The following is a 17,768-nucleotide window of genomic DNA, read 5'->3' as shown; positions in this document are numbered from 1 at the left end:
CAGATAGTTCTGGAGCAGGGGTTTCTAGCCCACAGCTTCATTATCTGCTCTAACAGCCTTTACCATATCCAGTGCTGTCAGACGTTTCGTGACATTTTTTAGAGTGAATTATATTGCCTGAAGACTGAGGGCGGGGCTCTCTGGATAAAGTTGATGAATTACATATTTTGCTCTATTGGCTAAATGTGGCTCCAGCCTTGTTCTTAGCACTCGTATGCTGGTCCTGCCATCATTTAGGATGGAAATTTACTTGTAGCCTCCTCCTTGCATTGGCTATTTAATTGACCATCACCATTCACAACCAGATTGTATAGGACACTAGAGGTTGAGTTTGATGCATTAGCTATGTGCCTCCCGGTGGGCCACGGAGTTGAGTAGACCGGAGCGCCGGCAGGCGAGGCTGGAGCCTCCGAAGCTGGCGAGGACCCCACGGCTGGCGAAGTCGACGAGGTCGGAACCGGTGGAGTCAATCGGGGCCGAGGCCGGAGCCATGTGGTTGACTGAGCCATGTGGCTGGGGCCTGTGTCGGCGCCACGGAGCTGTCTGGAGAGGACCCGGCAGCACGGATCATGTGGAGTGAGGACGCCGCTGCCAAGGGAAGGAACAATGGAGGGCCCGCCATGGGTGAGGGGGAGAACAATGGACTATGGAGGACCCGGGGTGGGGAGGGGTGAGAACAAAGGAGGACCTGGCGCAGATACTGTGTATACTTTGTAAATTTGTCAGCGCCGTTATGTGGCGACTTTTGCATACCCAAAGTATACACACAAAGAATTTCACTGCGACTTGTCGCATGTGACAACAAAGTATTCATCCATTCATTATCTTGCATGTTGTTGCTGCTGATATTAGCATGCGTATTAACTTGTTAGCATCCTGTGACCTTCAGGTCGCAGCCAAATCTGTCCATGGTGATGCGACACTTAGTGATAGAATTGAGGATTCTCCATTCTTGCTGTGCCCTTGCTACTTCCACTATGGCTGCCAAGTGTGGTTCAGTGTGGAGTAGTACTGACTTGTTAGCTAAAGGAGGATGGGAGATGGCAATCAGTAAAAGTTACTTGTTTGATCTGATGACAAGAGAATTTGTGGTGTTTGTAATCAATGCTGAGCACTCCGAAATCCTACTTTCTCTTGCCTGCACAGCACTGTGTCGCTTCCTCTGGCAAGCCTGCCAAGCTGGTGAAACAGGAAATATCCCAGAATTGTAAAGGGAAAAATTTGCACGCTGTAATACTTGCAGAATCACACTATACAGAAATTGTCGAACAGTTGTTTAATACCAGATGTTTATGAGGGGATTTTGCACATGCTTTGAGTAACTTCACAGTTTCCACATTTGGTGTCTGTGGGAGTTCATTCATTTAAATTATTTTCTGTATGAATGTAATGATAATGGTATAACTAAGTGGCATTTCAGAATCAACCCCGTAACCAGACATGCTAAGAATAGCTCATTTTCTCCCATAAAAGGCATGTGTGTGTGTTTTTTTTTGGTCTGTTTTATGTTCATCATTTGTAGGAAAATATTTATTTTTTTCCAAACTTTTAACTGAATTCAATTTTGTAGCTGCCTTGGTGGGATTTGTACTCTGGCCCAGATATCTAAATTATGACTCTGGTGCTTAACTGCTGCACGTCTACCATAAAAGTGTAACTTTAATTCTTCCTGGACAGTTCACTGCAACCTTTTTTATGCTTTCACCTAGTCATGTGTTTTTTTTAACACTATTTCTGTCAAGTTGTGTATTTGTGATTATTTAGAATTATAATATGTCCTGATTATCAGAAATCTTCTTTAAAATTAAAAAAAAAAAATTCCAATCCAAGGTTTCTCTTCAGAACAATTGTCCAATGGATTTGGGGATGATACAAACTATTTGTATATTTCTTCATAGTTGTTTAATAAATAGTCAAATCTGCATTTAAAGACATTAACTTTGCATTTCAAATTACTACTTTTGTATTATAAAATATCTACAATTGATGGGGTATAAAAAGTAGTGTTTATTGGGATTTCTTTTTGCCATCCTGTAGGGTGCAGCACATTATAATAATCTAAAGGAACAGCTGGAAAATCTGTTTGAAGCTGTAGCCACCTATGCTGATCCATCAGGTCATCTTGTCAGTGAGCTGTTTCAAAAGTTGCCATCCAGAGTGGTGAGTAAATCTACTAATAAACAAAGGACTGATAAAGTATTATAAGTGAGCTGTGGAAATACTTTATTGTACATTTGAGAACCCAAAATTTGCAGGTACAGGTGGAACTAATGGAAAATTCTATCTTTTCTACTGAAGTCTACTTCTTGGTAAAGTTAATCAATCATCTATGTCATTTTACATAACAAGTGAAGGTCAGAAGTGGTAAATGAATGGAATAAAATAATAGCATCAAAGGACAACCTTTGTTGCTAGTATGACCAATTGTCCAAACGTGAAAATAAAAAACATGAAATGCTTAAATTTTCAGTAATGCATTCAACTCGTACATGGACCAGATCGGTGAAAGCCTTCAAATGAGAACCAGGTTCCCAACCGATTAGCACTAATCATGTGACAGGGCACATCCCAGGATTATTTTGACAGCTGGTTAAGATAGGTTCCTGGCTTTTCACGTTACAAAGAAATTGAATGTGCTCGACATTCATAAATATTCAAAATATATTATCATTTACAATTTCTGTTAGGTTTTTTTAAATTATATTAAAAAATTAAAACGTAAAAATGTAAATATTAGAAAGCGCTAGTAAGAGCAAAAAACCAAATGCTATAAGAACTCAGCAGGTCGGGTAGCATCTGGGGAGGGAATGGGCAGACAAGTTATGGCTTGAGACCTTTCTTTGGACTGATAGATTTCTTCAGCATGAAGGAGGCCCCCGAGCTTAAACATTCTCTGTCAATTTCTTCACAGGTGCTACGTCACCTCTGGGTTCCTCCAGGACTTTTTTTCCAGCATCTGCAGTCTCTTATGTCTCCAGTAGACTAGAGAACTCAAATCAACAATGGGGGAGGTAAGGGGGGGATATTACCTCACAGAAGAATACTTGTCCTGCCAGTGTTGATGAGTTGTGTGGAAGTTTGAGGATTCCACCTTGGTTCTGGTCTTTAATTTTTATGCACTTTATAAAGTAGTAGCTTAATATTCAAGCAGATGATCTGACACGGTGTAAATATAGGTAGATGTAACTCGTTTTGTAAACAGTACATCGTGAACATGATAAGGTTGGGCAAAATGAGAAGGCATATGAGTACCAATCTGGTTATTAAGAATAGTATAGAGGTTGGGTGTACAACTTCCACAAAATTGATCAAGCAGAAACAAAAGTATCAGAGGATCCAGACAAGTTACCAGCTCAATTCAGGACAAAGGGAAAGTAATTTTGGGAAATGTTTTTGTTTTCGTTTTAATTTTTTTAAATTTAAGTACATTTATTTTACTAGTTTATAAATAGTTCTGAATGTCAGGGACTTCTAAAAAAAAATAAGATGAATTTCTGGTTTCATGGCTGGCAAAATTCCTTCCCTGGCTTTCCCCATGTGAAAACCTGTTCATTCACCAGACATTAGAAAATATAAAATTTCTCTAGTCACAATATGTTTGTCAGCAAAGTCAAACTTTTTAATAATTGGACTATGTTTGAATTTGCAGCAATATCCAGACTACTATGAAATTATTAAGGAGCCAGTAGACTTGAAGACTGTTGCACAGAGGATTCAGGTTTGATTATTTTATAAATGATTATTCTTTCTTCTCACAAGAATATAAGAAACTAGGAGTTGGCATAGGCCACCAGGCCTCTCGTGTTTGTGCTGCCATCCATTATGAACCTGCTGATCCATGCTGGCCTCGACACTTGCGCCAGTTCCCTTTAGCCCTCAATATTGAAGCTTGTGTTGTTAAATATGTATTTTCAGCTTATTTTTTAAACGGATACATTTGGATCACTGAATTTTTGTCTTGAGCTTAAATATATCAATTTCTTTTTGCAGAATGGTGCTTACAAGAATGTTAATGTGATGGCTAGAGATATTGAACTTTTAGTAAGAAATGCTAAAACCTACAATGAGCCAGGGTCACCAATCTTCAAGGTAAATTATATTTTCCAATCATAACTGTACTGTTCCAGCTAAATACGGATTATTTTGGTAAAATAATGTGATTTATCTAATTGCACTGCTGAAATAATAATATATATCTTTACATATCTTTCTGGTACAGTTCTATTGATAATTCAAAGGTATGACATATCCAGGTCCATAGTTTGGGGTCTGGTATAATGATAATCTGTTACGTGTGTTGGTAAAAATATATTTTTCATCCTTGTAGGATGCAAATACCATTAAGAAGATATTTAATCAGAAGAGAGCAGACCTTGAGCACAATTTGGAGCCTACCAAATCCAGTCTTCGAATCAGGTGTGCATAATTGTTTTACCAATACTTCTGAGGCTAATATTAATGGCTTTTGAAGATTAATAATATAGAAGAACGAAGTTCATAATACTGCAGATACTAGAAACCTGAAATATAACAGAAAATGCTGGAAACAGGTTAGGCAGCATTTGTAGGGACAGAAACAGAGATACTTCTCTGTTAGACTTGGAAAGATTGTAATTGAAACAGGGTCTAACTTGCATTGATGAAAAGTTAACTTGCATTGATGAAGAAGTGGGGTGAACAAAAAGTAAAATTGGCAATGGAGCAGAGGAATAGAGAGAGTGAATGATGCAAGTGATGCCGTTTGTCAAGACAGAAAGGGTGAGGGTGTCATTCAATTTCTCTCTCGGTCTCCATTTATCGTCAATCTTATTTTGTTCCCTCTGCCCCTCTGCCCTGCATTATGAATGCAAATTCTGTCTACATGTTAATGGATGCTTTGCGACTTACTGAATTAAAAAAAAAATTTTTGCATGTCATATCTTTTACTATAAACATCTACGTGCAAAAAATAATTTCTCCAAAAATATAGAACAAATCCCGTAGTCAAGAGGTCCTTTTCATTGTTGACCAACCCAAGATGAGACTCCTTCTTGTGAGTTCCTGATCATCATCCCTTCGTGACATAAATGCCAATCCCGTCAAAAGTCATCTGAAGCTGTTATTAGTAGCTGCATTTATTCCACTGACCATTTGTGTTCATTATCCTGTCACCTCTCCTTACATTCCTCCAAGAGTTAATTGCTTTGGGAACAAATTTAAAGTTGTTATTATCTCTTTCCCCATCCTACAGCTATTTCATAGTCAGCCTAACTGGACAAAATGCCAAACCATCTTTCTTGTAAATCACCATCAGTATTGCCATGGATTTTACCACAAAGACTGCTAAGTTCCAGTGACCTCTTTATCTTTAAGAGAACATTCTAGTTGGCTTTTTATTATTATTTGGTTTCCCCCTAGATCTGAATTGTGTAATAGGGCAGAGAAGTGTACTGTACTGCAATATATCAGCTATACCAATAAACTGATACTCCTGAAAATGTGTTATCCTGAAATGTTCTGTTTCAGTTATGTCCACTATTCTATCCTTTTTCTTCATACATTAATATGTTGTCTTCTCTGTGGCTGGCATTTCCTGTAATGTTGCCCTACAGATAACTGGCCATTGAGTACCTGGAACTTAATGTCATGTATCAAATGTAACTGCTATAAGGAACATTTTAAACTCTATAATTGTTAGCAACTCTTCTAAAATATTGTTGTCATGAGGTACAACAATGTAAGAAAGGCTGTCTTCTAAAAAATAACAAATATACCACAATTTGAAGATTGGGAGAATTATAAATAACAGACATAATTAATGATTAAGTTTGATTGAAGGACTGACCATTCTAACCCTGCAGAGAGTTTTCATAAAGTGATGGATACTTAACCACTGGAAAAGCTTGCTGAAGCAGTGAATAGTTTAAAAAAAGAATATATTATTGTTTAGGTAGCCTTCTCAATTAAACTAAATACAATTAACTATCATTTCTTAAATTATTATTAACTGTAATAGTATTAACATGATATATTGTATAGTCCAAATAATGTTAACGAGTGTCCTCAACCTTCTACCGGCTTTCGACCCAGACTGCTCTGCCTAACAAGAAAATAGCCATACATTCCTCACTCCCTGCTTTGTCCAATTGCTCTGTTTGCAGGCTTGTACTTCAGTTCCAACACAACTACTTTGCTCCTGACGCAGTGACACAATGCCATCTGAGTTAGCCACTCCCTTGCCCTTATACTAGACTGATCGAGACAAATGTCCCTGAAGACTTGATGCTATGCAACAAAAGTTGTGAATTTCTGAAGGCCTGTTTTTTGTAATTTCCGTCCCAATAGGAACCGAAGGTCAGCACAAGGAGATCGTTTGTCGGCAATTACAATGGCTTTGCAATATGGATCTGAGAGTGAGGAGGAGGCGGGTTTAGGTGGTAAGGCACAATGACACGACATTTCAATAAAGCTTTTTGAAAGTGGCTTTTTGTTTTAGCTTTTCTACACATCTCTTGGTTCCCTAGCGGTCACTCATTTCGAAGATGGTGACTCTGACGGAGAAAGCATTGGTTCATCTGTCGATGTAACTAGTCCAATTTATCAGTTGTTCGAAGCAGTTAGGAATCATCGGAACAGTCAGGGACACCTTCTGGCTCAGCCTTTCTTTCGTCTGCCTTCCAAGAAAGATTACCCTGATTATTATCAACAAATCAAACATCCCATGTCACTACAAATAATAAGGTAAGAAATGGTATTTATGCCATTTAAAAGAAAAAAAAGCTAATTATCATGCTGATTCCTTACCATTTTAACCAGTGCAGAGATTTGTACAGGTCTGTTTGGTTATATTATGTTTATTCCCAATTATTATGTTTATTTCCTTGAATGACTCGTGTATAACTCTTAAGTCTATGGTTGGTTATCTTTAGAGATCAGTTTCAAATATTTTGAGAATGCTGTTTAAAAACTTGAGGCACAAGAAATTTACTTCCAATACTTAGTGCAATAACGATGAATGCAACCAATTTGAGATTGTCAAAAGAACTAGAGGTGGCCTGGTTCTGTGTTCTATATTTCTACAGTAAGGTTAATGGGCCAATTTAGAGTGCTTAAGGGAAAGTTAATTAAAATCACTTAATGAATGAATGAATGTTTATTGGCCAAGTATTCACATACAAGGAATTTGCCTTGGTACTCCGCCTGCAAGTGACAACATGACATACAATGACAGTTAGGGATGACACATAAAACATTAAACATTAATAATAAAACATTATCGATTAAACATGTGAATTAAATAAAATATCAGAGCAAAAGGAGGCTACAGATTTTTGGTTATTGAGTAGAACTACTACTCGTGGGGAAAAAAGCTGTTTTTATCTCTGGCTGTGGCAGCTTTGACAGTCCGGAGTCGCCTTCCAGAGGAAAGTGATTCAAAGAGTTTGTGGACAGGGTGAGAGGGGTCAGAGATGATCTTGCCCGCTCGCTTCCTGGCCCTTGCAGTGTACAGTTCGTCAATGGAGGGAAGATCGCAGCCAATAACCTTCTCAGCTGATCGGACGATTCGCTGCAGCCTCCAGGTGTCGTGCTTGGTGGCTGAGCCAAACCAGACCATGATGGAGAAGGTGAGGACAGACTCTACGGTGGCCGTATAGAATTGGACCATCATTGCCTGCGGCAGATTGTGCTTCCTCAGCTGCCACAGGAAGTACATTCTCTGTTGGGCCTTTTTGATTGGAGTTGATGGTGACTCCCCACTTAAGGTCCTTGGAGGTGATGATTCCAAGGAACTTAAAATACTCCACAGATGTGACTGTAGTGTTGTTGATGGTGAGTGGGGTGAGGGGAGGGGGAGCTCTTCTAAAGTCTACAATCAATTCCATTGTCTTAAGAGCATTGAGCTCCACGTTATTGCGATGGCACCAGGACGCCAGCTATGTCATTTCCTCCCCATCCTGGATCAGTCCAATCAGGATTGTGTCGTCCACAAACTTGAGAAGCTTGACAGAGGAGTCAGTGGAGGTGCAGTCATTGGTATAGAGAAAGTAGAGGATGGGGAAGTGTACGCAGCCTTACGGTGCTCCTATGCTGAGGGTCCGCGGGTCCGAGGTGTGCTTTCCCAGCCTCGCATGCTGCTTCCTGTCTGTCAGGAAGCTGGTGATCCCCCGACAGAGGCACAGTCAACTTGGAAAGTTTGGAGTGTAGTAGCTCTGGCACAATGGTGTTGAATGCAGAGCTAAAATCAACAAACAAAATCCTTGCATAGGTCCCCTGGCGGTCTAGGTGCTGGAGGATGAAGTGCCGGCTCAGGTTGTCTGCGTCATCCACAGATCTATTGCAAACTGCACAGGGTCCAACAGGGGCTGGTGATATTTTTCAGATTGGCTAGCACAAGCCTTTCAAGGGTCTTCATGACTACTGAGGTCAGTGCAACAGGCCTATCTTTGCCTTTTTGGGTACAGGGACAATAGTGGAGACTGTGAAGCAGGCAGGGACATTACATGTTTGCAGGGACTGGTTGAAAATGTCTTGGTAGTTGTTCGGCACAGAGCTTGAGAGTAAAGGGGGAAACATTGTCCGGTGCTGGAGATTTCCGGCTTTTCTGTCTCTTCTACACTTTACGAAATTCACTGGCAAAGCTACTGCAGTGAGTCAGCAGTGAGAGTGAGGGATTTACTCCAGGGCAATTGGTTTTGAAAATATGAAACCAGGAATAGCTATGAATATGATCTTTGCAGCTCATAGATTGACTTGTACAATTTAAAGCAAATTGATTTTGTTTGTAATTGATTTGGATGAAGATGTAGGTATGTTTAAATGTTCCAGGGATGTATATAAATATAAAATGTTACTGAAGTTATCTTTAATACAATTGATGTTCTTTTATATAGGGAATTTACATTCTGGGTTTGACTTCCCTTAAAATTATATTTTGAGACTTTAACTAAGTCTGTTTCCCCACGATTGGAAAAGTTTTGTAGGAAGGAGCTGCAGATGCTGATTTAAACCAAAGATCAACACAAAATGCTAGAGTAACTCAGTGGAACAGGCAGCATGGGTGACATTTCGGGTCGAGACCCTTCTCAGACTGAATCAGGAGAGAGGGATATACTGAAATAAGGAATGGAAGGTGTGAAAACGAGACAAAGGATGGAGATCACGGAAAATGTAGCGGTGTTCAGCGAAAGCAGAGACCGTTCCCTCCACAACTCCCGGGTTACTTCCCACCCAAAGAACCCCCTCCCCAGGTACTTTCCCCTGCAACCGCAGGAGATGTAATACCTATCCCTATACCTCCCCCCTCGACAGTGTCCAAGGACCCCAACAGTCTTTTCAGGTGAGGCAGAGGTTAATTTACACCTCCTCCAACCTCATCCACTGTATCCTCTGTTCCAGGTGTGGACTCCTATATATTGGCGAGAGCAAGCGCAGGCTCGGCAATCGTTTCGCTGAATGCCTCCGCTCAGTCCAGTTAAACCTACTTGATCTCCCTGTTGCTAAACACTTTAACTTCCCCTCCCATTCCCACATTGATCTTTCTGTCTTGGGCCGCCTCCAATGTCAGAGTGGGGCCCAGCCCCAGCCCAAATTGGAGGAATAACACCTCATACTTCGCTTGGGCAACTTACACCCCAGCGGTATGAATATTGACTTCTATAACTTCAAGTAACCCTTGCCGTCCCTCTCTCTCTCTCCATCCCTCCCCCATCCCAGTTCTCCGACTAGTCTTACTATCCTTGTTTCCATTTTATCTCTGTTTGATTTGTTGTTACCTTCAGCGAGCTAACAATGATGTATTCTACATTTTCATTGATCTGCATCCCCTTTGTCTCGTTTTCACACCTGACATTTCCTTAATTGGAAACGTTTATTTCTGTTCACTCGTTTATACACCAAGTGTTTACTGTTCTTAAAGTTATCATAGTTTCATGGGGTTAACCCTGACATAAATATTATGGATTATATGAAATGTCAACGTCACCTTTCAATTCTTCGGAATTCTTATGCAAGTTTTAAAATCTGTTAAGGGTTTTCTTTAACAATTGCCTCAATTTCCAAAGAGAATGGTCAGAAACATCACCCCAATTTCTTTTAATCACTTTCACTCTTCATTTGCATACCATGATGTCTAGATCGTGTCTAAAAATAACTTGCCATCTCTTTGTTTCTTCTCCCCTGGTTGCTAACCTATATTAAGTTTATATTGTTTTATCGTTCTTGAAAAGCTATCTAATAAATGCCAGAACACCCACCCATGATATATTATAATTGTAAATATATTATTTATTAATTTAACTTGGAGAGAGATTTTGTTCGCTTGGTGAAAATTCTTTCCCTTTTATTTAACTATAAGATAATCATGTTAATAACATGTGATTATGATCTTGGGATAACAAAATTTACCAGATAATTGAAAAGAAATAGAGAATGTTACATTGTGCATTTTTACCTGAACAGTCAATGTTTTGGCGGATTCCTTTCTAATTATAGACAAAAATTGAAGAACAATGAATTTGAAAACCTTGACCAACTGGAGGCTGACATGAAACTAATGTTTGAAAATGCCAAGCACTATAATATTCCTAATTCTGCAATCTTCAAACGTGTGTTGAAGCTGCAGCAAGTCATGCAGGTATAAAAATAGCAGAGTGGTGTGTTTTAATATTTATGTATTCTGAATAATTTCATCGGAGCTACTTTACTCCTGAGATTTATTCTCTCAGGCCAAGAGGAAGGAGCTCGCAAGAAGAGAGTACACAGAGGATGGTGACAGTATGGTATCTTCTGTAACATCTGATACAGGCAGTGGCAAGAGAAAAGGGTAAGGATAAGAATATTGCAGTATCAAGATGCATAAAATCGAATAAAGTATATATTATCTTCATAACCACTTTTATCTAAAACTAGATTGTGTGACCATTGGAAGATTTCCATTGAACCTTCAGTTACTAAATGCAAAAATATTTAAATATATTTTAAAAATTAGAAGAATACTTCAACTATTATGAGATTTTTTGTTAATTCACCAGTATTTCGGCTGAACAAAGTAAATTAAAAGTAAAAAGCTAAATATCGATGTATTTGATATTTAATGGCTGAAAAGAACTGACCTTTTTATGCAGCCCAATGCTTGGTATTTATCTATTCACCCTTATTATTATATTGCGCTTACAATCCAGCAATTTTATAACTGTCCCCTCTGCCTGTATGTGATCCATATCCTTCCATTTCCTGCATATCCATGTTCCCATCCAAAACTAAATTAAAAATTAAAGAAATTAATTCCATTATCTTTTCTCACTGGTCACTGTAATCTTACAGGTTCAGAGGGTAGATTACTTATTCTATGTTACCTTCCCTACCGTACATTTGTGTTAAAGTGAGTGCTGATATCCCAATGCTAATTTACACAGTTTCATTCTCTCAAGGAGAACAGATAATGTAACAAATTTAGTTAACAACTTCTTTGTTTGAAGAGTGGGTGATAGAGCTGTTACAATGACGGAATCTGTTATTCTATGCTTATATAAAGATTTTAGATTATTAATCTGAAACTTACTAGAGATCATCATGTTTATCACCATGAAAATTCTCTACTTTTATGGTAATTTTGGAAACAAATATTGGACTACAAATTATTTATTTCAAGTTATATTGTATACTTCATGATTTAACATTAATTTGGTTCAAAATAATAATAATACGGTGCATTTATTGGTTATGCATTTATTCCTTTTATTTTACTGCTTTTCTTTTGAAGACTAATAATTAAGTACACACACAGGTTTTTAAATTCCAGCAATAAGAAGCTAGAAAGGATTGGAAAAAAAACTGAGACTCATTTAAAGCACAGACTGAAAGTACTATACAATACAATTATCGAGTCACGTGACCTAACAACAGGACGAAGATATTGTGAGCTGTTTTTGATTAGACCGTCAAAAAAGGATTATCCAGATTATTATAAAGTCATCCTGGAGCCTATTGACCTGAAGATATTGGAACATAACATACGTAATGAAAAATATACAAGCGATGAAGCATTTATAGATGATTTGAAGTTAATGTTTCGAAATGCAAGACACTATAATGAAGAGGGTTCACAGGTATGTAAATTAGTTATGGTAAGATGCAGTTCATTTGAATCATAAAAACATAACTCCTTGTACATTCAAGAAGAAACAGCATTGATGGGCACTTGACTAGATTTCTCAACAGTAAAATACTGGAAACAACTCATTAACAAAATAGAAAGCAAACTAATGTACTAAACTCTTCATTGTGCCGCTATGTTAGAAAATCGGATTGGTCTTTTAGAGGAAGTCAGCCCTCAACCTGAAAAAGTTGTGAAATATACAATTCCCCCAAAATTGAAGTTTTCTTGCTGATACTCCAATCTGATATATGATTTAATGGATGGAAAATACCTATTTACCAATGGCCCACTGTATCATCTAACAGTATCTTGTTCGGGTTTCCACAGAACTGATTAAATGAAAATTGTTGAATTATCAAACAGGTATACAATGATGCTAATATACTGGAGAAAATTCTAAAAGATAAAATAAAAGAATTGGGTCCCTTACCTGATGATGACACCGCTTCACCTAAACTGAAACTAAGTAAGTTGATATTACTTTTATTTGTTTTTTTGGTTAGCTTTTATTTCAAAATATATTTGTATATAAGATTGTATATATTATCTTGTGATATAGAATGAGGCCATTTGACCCATTAATTCTCAGAGCATCCCATTCACCCACAGTCTACTCTCCACTCCTCCTCCATACCCTGATTGTTCCGCCTGCAACTAATTTACATTGACCTATTAACCTTACAATCAGCATATTTGGGGGATATGGGAGGAAAATAAAGTATCTGAAAGAAACCCAAGCAGTCATGAAGAAATCTTACAAACTCAATACATGGGGGTCCAATGTGTCTGTGTTGGAGAGAGTGCAGAGGAGATTCGCCAAGATGTTGCCTGGATCAGAGGACTTAAGTTAAGGGGAGAGATTGGATAGACTGGGCTTTCCTTTTCACTTGAGTGAAAGAGGCTGAGTGGTGACCTGATATTTGATTATGACAGGCTAGATAGGGTAAAGAGTGCAAATCTTTTCCCCATGTTACGGATGTCAAAACTAGAAGGTGCAGTAATAGAATAGAATGCCTTTTATTGTCATTCAAATAGCTTGGTTTGAACAAAATTGCATTTTCTACAGTCTTAACAATTACAAAAAAAAACAAGACCCACACTTAACACACTTTACACAAACATCCATCACAGTGAATCTCCAACACCTCCTCACTGTGATAGAAGGCAAGTCTTATCTCTTCCCTTTGTTCTTCTCCCGTGGTCCAGCAGTACAACTGCAACATCGAGGTGACTGGGGCTCACGATGTTAAAGCCCCGGCGGCCGATGATAAGTCCCGTGGACGTTAAGCCGCGCTGGGCGATGTTAGGCCCCGCTTAGAGTCATTTAAACCCCACGATTCCAGCGGGAGAAGTTGCCGTTGCGGGAGCTCCGAAAAGCGGTCTCCCACCAGGGACCTGCGAGCTCCCGATGTTCCTGTCCACCGGGCCTGCGGCCGGTGCCTCCGATGCTCTGAAGTCGGGTCGCAGCCGCGCGCCACCACAGCTCTTCCCGCTCCGAAGTCGGCCAGCTCCGTGATGGCGAGTCCGCAGGCTCTGCGACTGGAGCCCTCAGGTTGGTTCCGGTTGGAGGCCGCCGCCGGCTCCACCATGTTAGGCCCAACGACACCGGAGACCCAACAGGGAAAAAGTCGGGTCCTCGTACAGGGAAGCGATTAAACGGTTTCTCCCCCCACCCCCCACATATACGCAGCTAAAAAAATAATAAAACTAGAATCAAAACATACATTTAACGAGACAAAAATTTAAAAAAGACAGACGAACTGCACTGCTGTTAGGCGCCGCCACACCACATCTTAAGGTGAGAGATAGAAATTTTAAAGGGAAGCCCAAGAGATAAGTTTCTGAACAAATTGTGTGATTGATACCTGGAATGCACTTTCAGGAGGTTGGGTACAATTACAACATTTAAGAGGCATTTGGGAAAATAAATAAGCCAATCATAGAAGAATACAGTCTTATTGTGGGAAAATGGGATTAGCAAAAAGATTGACATGGATATAGTGGGCAGAGGGGGCTGTTTCCATGCTGTATGGCGATGGCCATGACTCTGATTTAATTCAAGCCATTAGGGCTGTGAGACAGTTGGACTACCTGCAATGCCGCTTTACTGCAGGTTCAACAGAATGATTTCAACATTCTGAGTATAGTCCTCACTATATTTGTCTTGGTTCATATTTGCATTTCTGTCACAGCCACTGATGCTTTCCTGAATGTTTTACCTGTGCTTGCAATCGGGTCCATTTCCTGATTAGTTTTAGCAGTAGTCCAATTTTTCTAATTTCAAATTTTTCACACGTAGGGTGGTGTGTGTATAGAATAGGCTGCCACGGGAGGTAGTTGAGGCAGATACAATAACAACATTTAAAAGACAATTGGACAGGTACATGCATAGGAAATGTTTAGAGGAATATGGGCCAAAAGTGGATACATTCTAAAAGATTAAAGAATTAGCGGCCTAAGAACGGTGGGGCATCTTGGTCAACATGGGCGAGTTGGACTGAAGCGCCTGTTTCTGTGCTGTATGACTCCACTTTTCATCGAAAATCCTGCTCTTTGAAAAAGAAGAATGTTATTCATAGCTATTTAATAGTTTGTAATTATTGCAAATGGTTGTCAGTTTTTAACTGGAAATTGTTCAAAGGGTTCTTTTGATTTGGAAGGTTACTCCATGTGAATTCAATATTGAACACTTTTGACTTCTTTTCAGGCAGGAAGAGTGGTATTTCGCCCAAAAAATCCAAATACTTGACTCCTCTGCAGCAAAAGCTAAATGAGTTATACGAAGCAGTAAAAAATTACACAGACGTCAGAGGCCGAAGACTGAGTGCCATCTTTCTCAGACTACCTACTCGATCGGAACTCCCAGATTACTATTTAACAATTAAAAAACCAATTGACATGGAGAAAGTGAAGAATCACATGATGTCTAATAAGTACCAGGACGTCGACTCCTTTGTTGATGAATTTGTGTTGATGTTTAACAACGCTTGCACTTACAACGAACCAGAATCTCTTATTTATAAAGATGCACTAGTCCTTCACAAAGTCCTTCTGGAAACCAAAAGGGATTTGGATGGAGAAGATGATGCACACATTCCCAATGTAAAGTTACTCATACAGGAGTTGATACACAACCTATTTGTCTCTGTCCTTAGCCACCAGGATGATGAAGGGAGATGTTATAGTGACTCTTTAGCAGAGATTCCAGCGACTGATCCAAGCACCCCTAACAAGCCACCTTTGACTTTTGAAATTATTCGAAAAAATATTGAAACTAATCGATATAGAAGACTTGATGTTTTCCAGGAGCACATGTTTGAAGTGTTGGAAAGAGCAAGACGGTTAAACAGGTGAGTCTGTGGGAAGCACAAACCTTCTTCTTTAATTAGATCAACTCTTCGCTAAGGCTATTTATTTTCCTGATCAATATTATTAGTAGATATCTGCAACATTCGATATCATTCCCGATGCATGTGTAGAAATGAATTTCAAGGAAAAATATAGAGACTTTATTATTGAATCATTGAATTTTTATTGAAGTAGCAAAAAGATCTCCAGCCACCTGTTGCTTTTGCTACTGGCATACCAATATGGAGATTAAGTATTAATATTCCACCTTGACAAATTTTGAAATTAAGTTCAATATTTATTAATTAATGTGCAAAAGAGCTAATGAAATTCTACTTGTTTTCTACTGGTCCAGCTATGGTCGTCTAAGAAGTGCCAAAGCACTATAAAGGCACAAGATGGCCACATGATGTGCAGCATGAGAGGGTATTAAATACAGCCAAGATAGCATCAGCACATCCTTGCCCAGCAACAATTATTTTTCAACTTATCTATTTCTAAATAGTTTTGTGTTGTAAACTGAATGCATCCATGAAAATGGAATTAAAATATCTATTTATTTTTTTTAACCGTTAAAGCGAATAACAAAAGAAAACTTTAATTTTACAAGACTGATGTAGATTTAAATGGAAATGTTCTTCGATTCGTAACAACAAAGAAGTAGGTCTTTTGATCCCTTGGGTTTTTGAGATGTCCCATCCTCCCATTTATTTCCCTGTAATATTTTCCTGTGGTACATAAGCACTAACACCCCTCCTCCCCAATCCATTTACACCAGGGTTAATATATAGTAGCTAATTTACATAATAATCTGTATGTCTTTGAAATAAGCCAACAACCAAGAGCACCATGAAAACCCCACACAGTCACAGAGAGAATATGCCACTGGACTCCCACCATCGGGTCCGTTGACCCGCGCCACTGCCCTCCCACCATCGGGTCCGTTGACCCTCGCCACTCCAACTTCCTCCAGCAACCCACAGCCGTCGCCTTACCTGGAGCCTGGACTCTGCACTGGGCCTGAAGCCTCCACGCTGCTAACTCACACTCTCCTGGGTTTGACTCCACTGGGTCCTAATACCAGTCTGCCCAGCCTTGCTAACCTCCGTGGCTATTCCACTGACTCTCCCCCACCCCCCTCTAACTATGTGACCCCTGCTCTTCCCCACCCACATTACAGCCCTCTCACCCCCCCACCCCCTGACCCTCCACCCCCCCACCACACATCGCCTCGTCCCCAGTCCACCCACCTGCCTTCCTCCGGCCCCAACCCCCATCCCTGCCGGGTGTTCACCATCCCCCCCGACCCCCTCTCCCACACCGAACGGTCTGTCCTCAGCAGAGGTCTTACATTTGTCCCCCTCCGTCCCCACCTCAATGAGTTCCGCGCCCACCATGACTTGGAGCTCTTCTACCGTCGCCTCCGCCTCACAGCGCACTTCCACGGGAAGGAGTCCTCGCCCCCATTGATGACCCCTTTTCTCGTCTCCAACGCACCCGCTCCTCGTGGAACCCCTCTCGTAACCTCCCGGCTTTGGAACTCTTTATCCAAAACTGCCGTCGCGATTTCAACCGCCTCAACTTCTCCACTCCCCTGTCTCACTCCAATCTCTCCCCCCCCTGAACGCACTGCCATCGAATCACTCCGCAACAACCCAGATTGGGTTATCAAACCAGCCAACAAGGGAGGTGCCGTGGTAGTCTGGCGCGTCGATCTCTACAAAGCTGAGGCCACGCGCCAACTCTCGGACACCTCCTACTACGTACCCCTGGACCATGACCCCACTGACGAGCACCAGGCCACCATCTCTAGCACCATCACCGACTTCATCAACTCCCACGCCCTGCCCGACTGAGCCTCCAACCTCATCGTTCCCCAGCCCCGCACGGCCCGTTTTTACCTTCTCCCCAAAATCCACAAACCTGACTGTCCCGGTAGACTCATTGTCTGTGCCTGTTCGTGCCCCACCAAACTCATCTCCACATACCTTGACTCCATCCTATCCCCCTTGGTTAAATCCCTTCCCACCTATGTTCAAGACACCTCAGACACTCTCCGCTGCCTCCGCGCATTCCATTCTCTAGGCCCTCACCCCCTCATCTTCACCATAGACGTTCAGTCACTCTACACCTCCATCCTCCACCAGGATGGCCTCAAAGCCCTCCGGTTCTTCCTCGACCAGAGGAGCAACCTATACCCAGCCACTAACACTCTCCTCCGCTGGTCCTTACCCTCAATAACTTCACGTTTGACTCCTCCCATTTCCTCCAAGTACAAGGCGTA

The 17,768-nt window shown here is 40.5% G+C and overlaps 1 protein-coding gene across 13 annotated transcripts in view; it reads left to right on the top strand.

The window, feature by feature from the left end:
* The window catches only part of pbrm1 (polybromo 1), a 68,364-nt gene that overhangs the window by 19,714 nt on the left and 30,882 nt on the right, over positions 1-17,768 (top strand). For 10 of the 13 annotated variants that reach the window (XM_033037303.1, XM_033037300.1, XM_033037296.1 and 7 more), the window contains exons 6-16: positions 2,038-2,160; positions 3,650-3,718; positions 3,991-4,089; positions 4,328-4,416; positions 6,325-6,416; positions 6,504-6,720; positions 10,471-10,612; positions 10,704-10,801; positions 11,741-12,086; positions 12,500-12,602; positions 14,844-15,486. In XM_033037303.1, coding sequence (XP_032893194.1) covers positions 2,038-2,160; positions 3,650-3,718; positions 3,991-4,089; positions 4,328-4,416; positions 6,325-6,416; positions 6,504-6,720; positions 10,471-10,612; positions 10,704-10,801; positions 11,741-12,086; positions 12,500-12,602; positions 14,844-15,486 — 2,021 coding nt within the window. The remainder of the gene's footprint in view (positions 1-2,037; positions 2,161-3,649; positions 3,719-3,990; positions 4,090-4,327; positions 4,417-6,324; positions 6,417-6,503; positions 6,721-10,470; positions 10,613-10,703; positions 10,802-11,740; positions 12,087-12,499; positions 12,603-14,843; positions 15,487-17,768) is intronic. The other 3 variants (XM_033037301.1, XM_033037297.1, XM_033037295.1) reach the window with 1 other exon arrangement.

This window comes from Amblyraja radiata, chromosome 18 (assembly GCF_010909765.2).
Source record: "Amblyraja radiata isolate CabotCenter1 chromosome 18, sAmbRad1.1.pri, whole genome shotgun sequence".
Classification (NCBI taxonomy): Eukaryota; Metazoa; Chordata; class Chondrichthyes; order Rajiformes; family Rajidae; genus Amblyraja; species Amblyraja radiata.
This window is presented reverse-complemented; position numbering and strand designations above follow the sequence as displayed.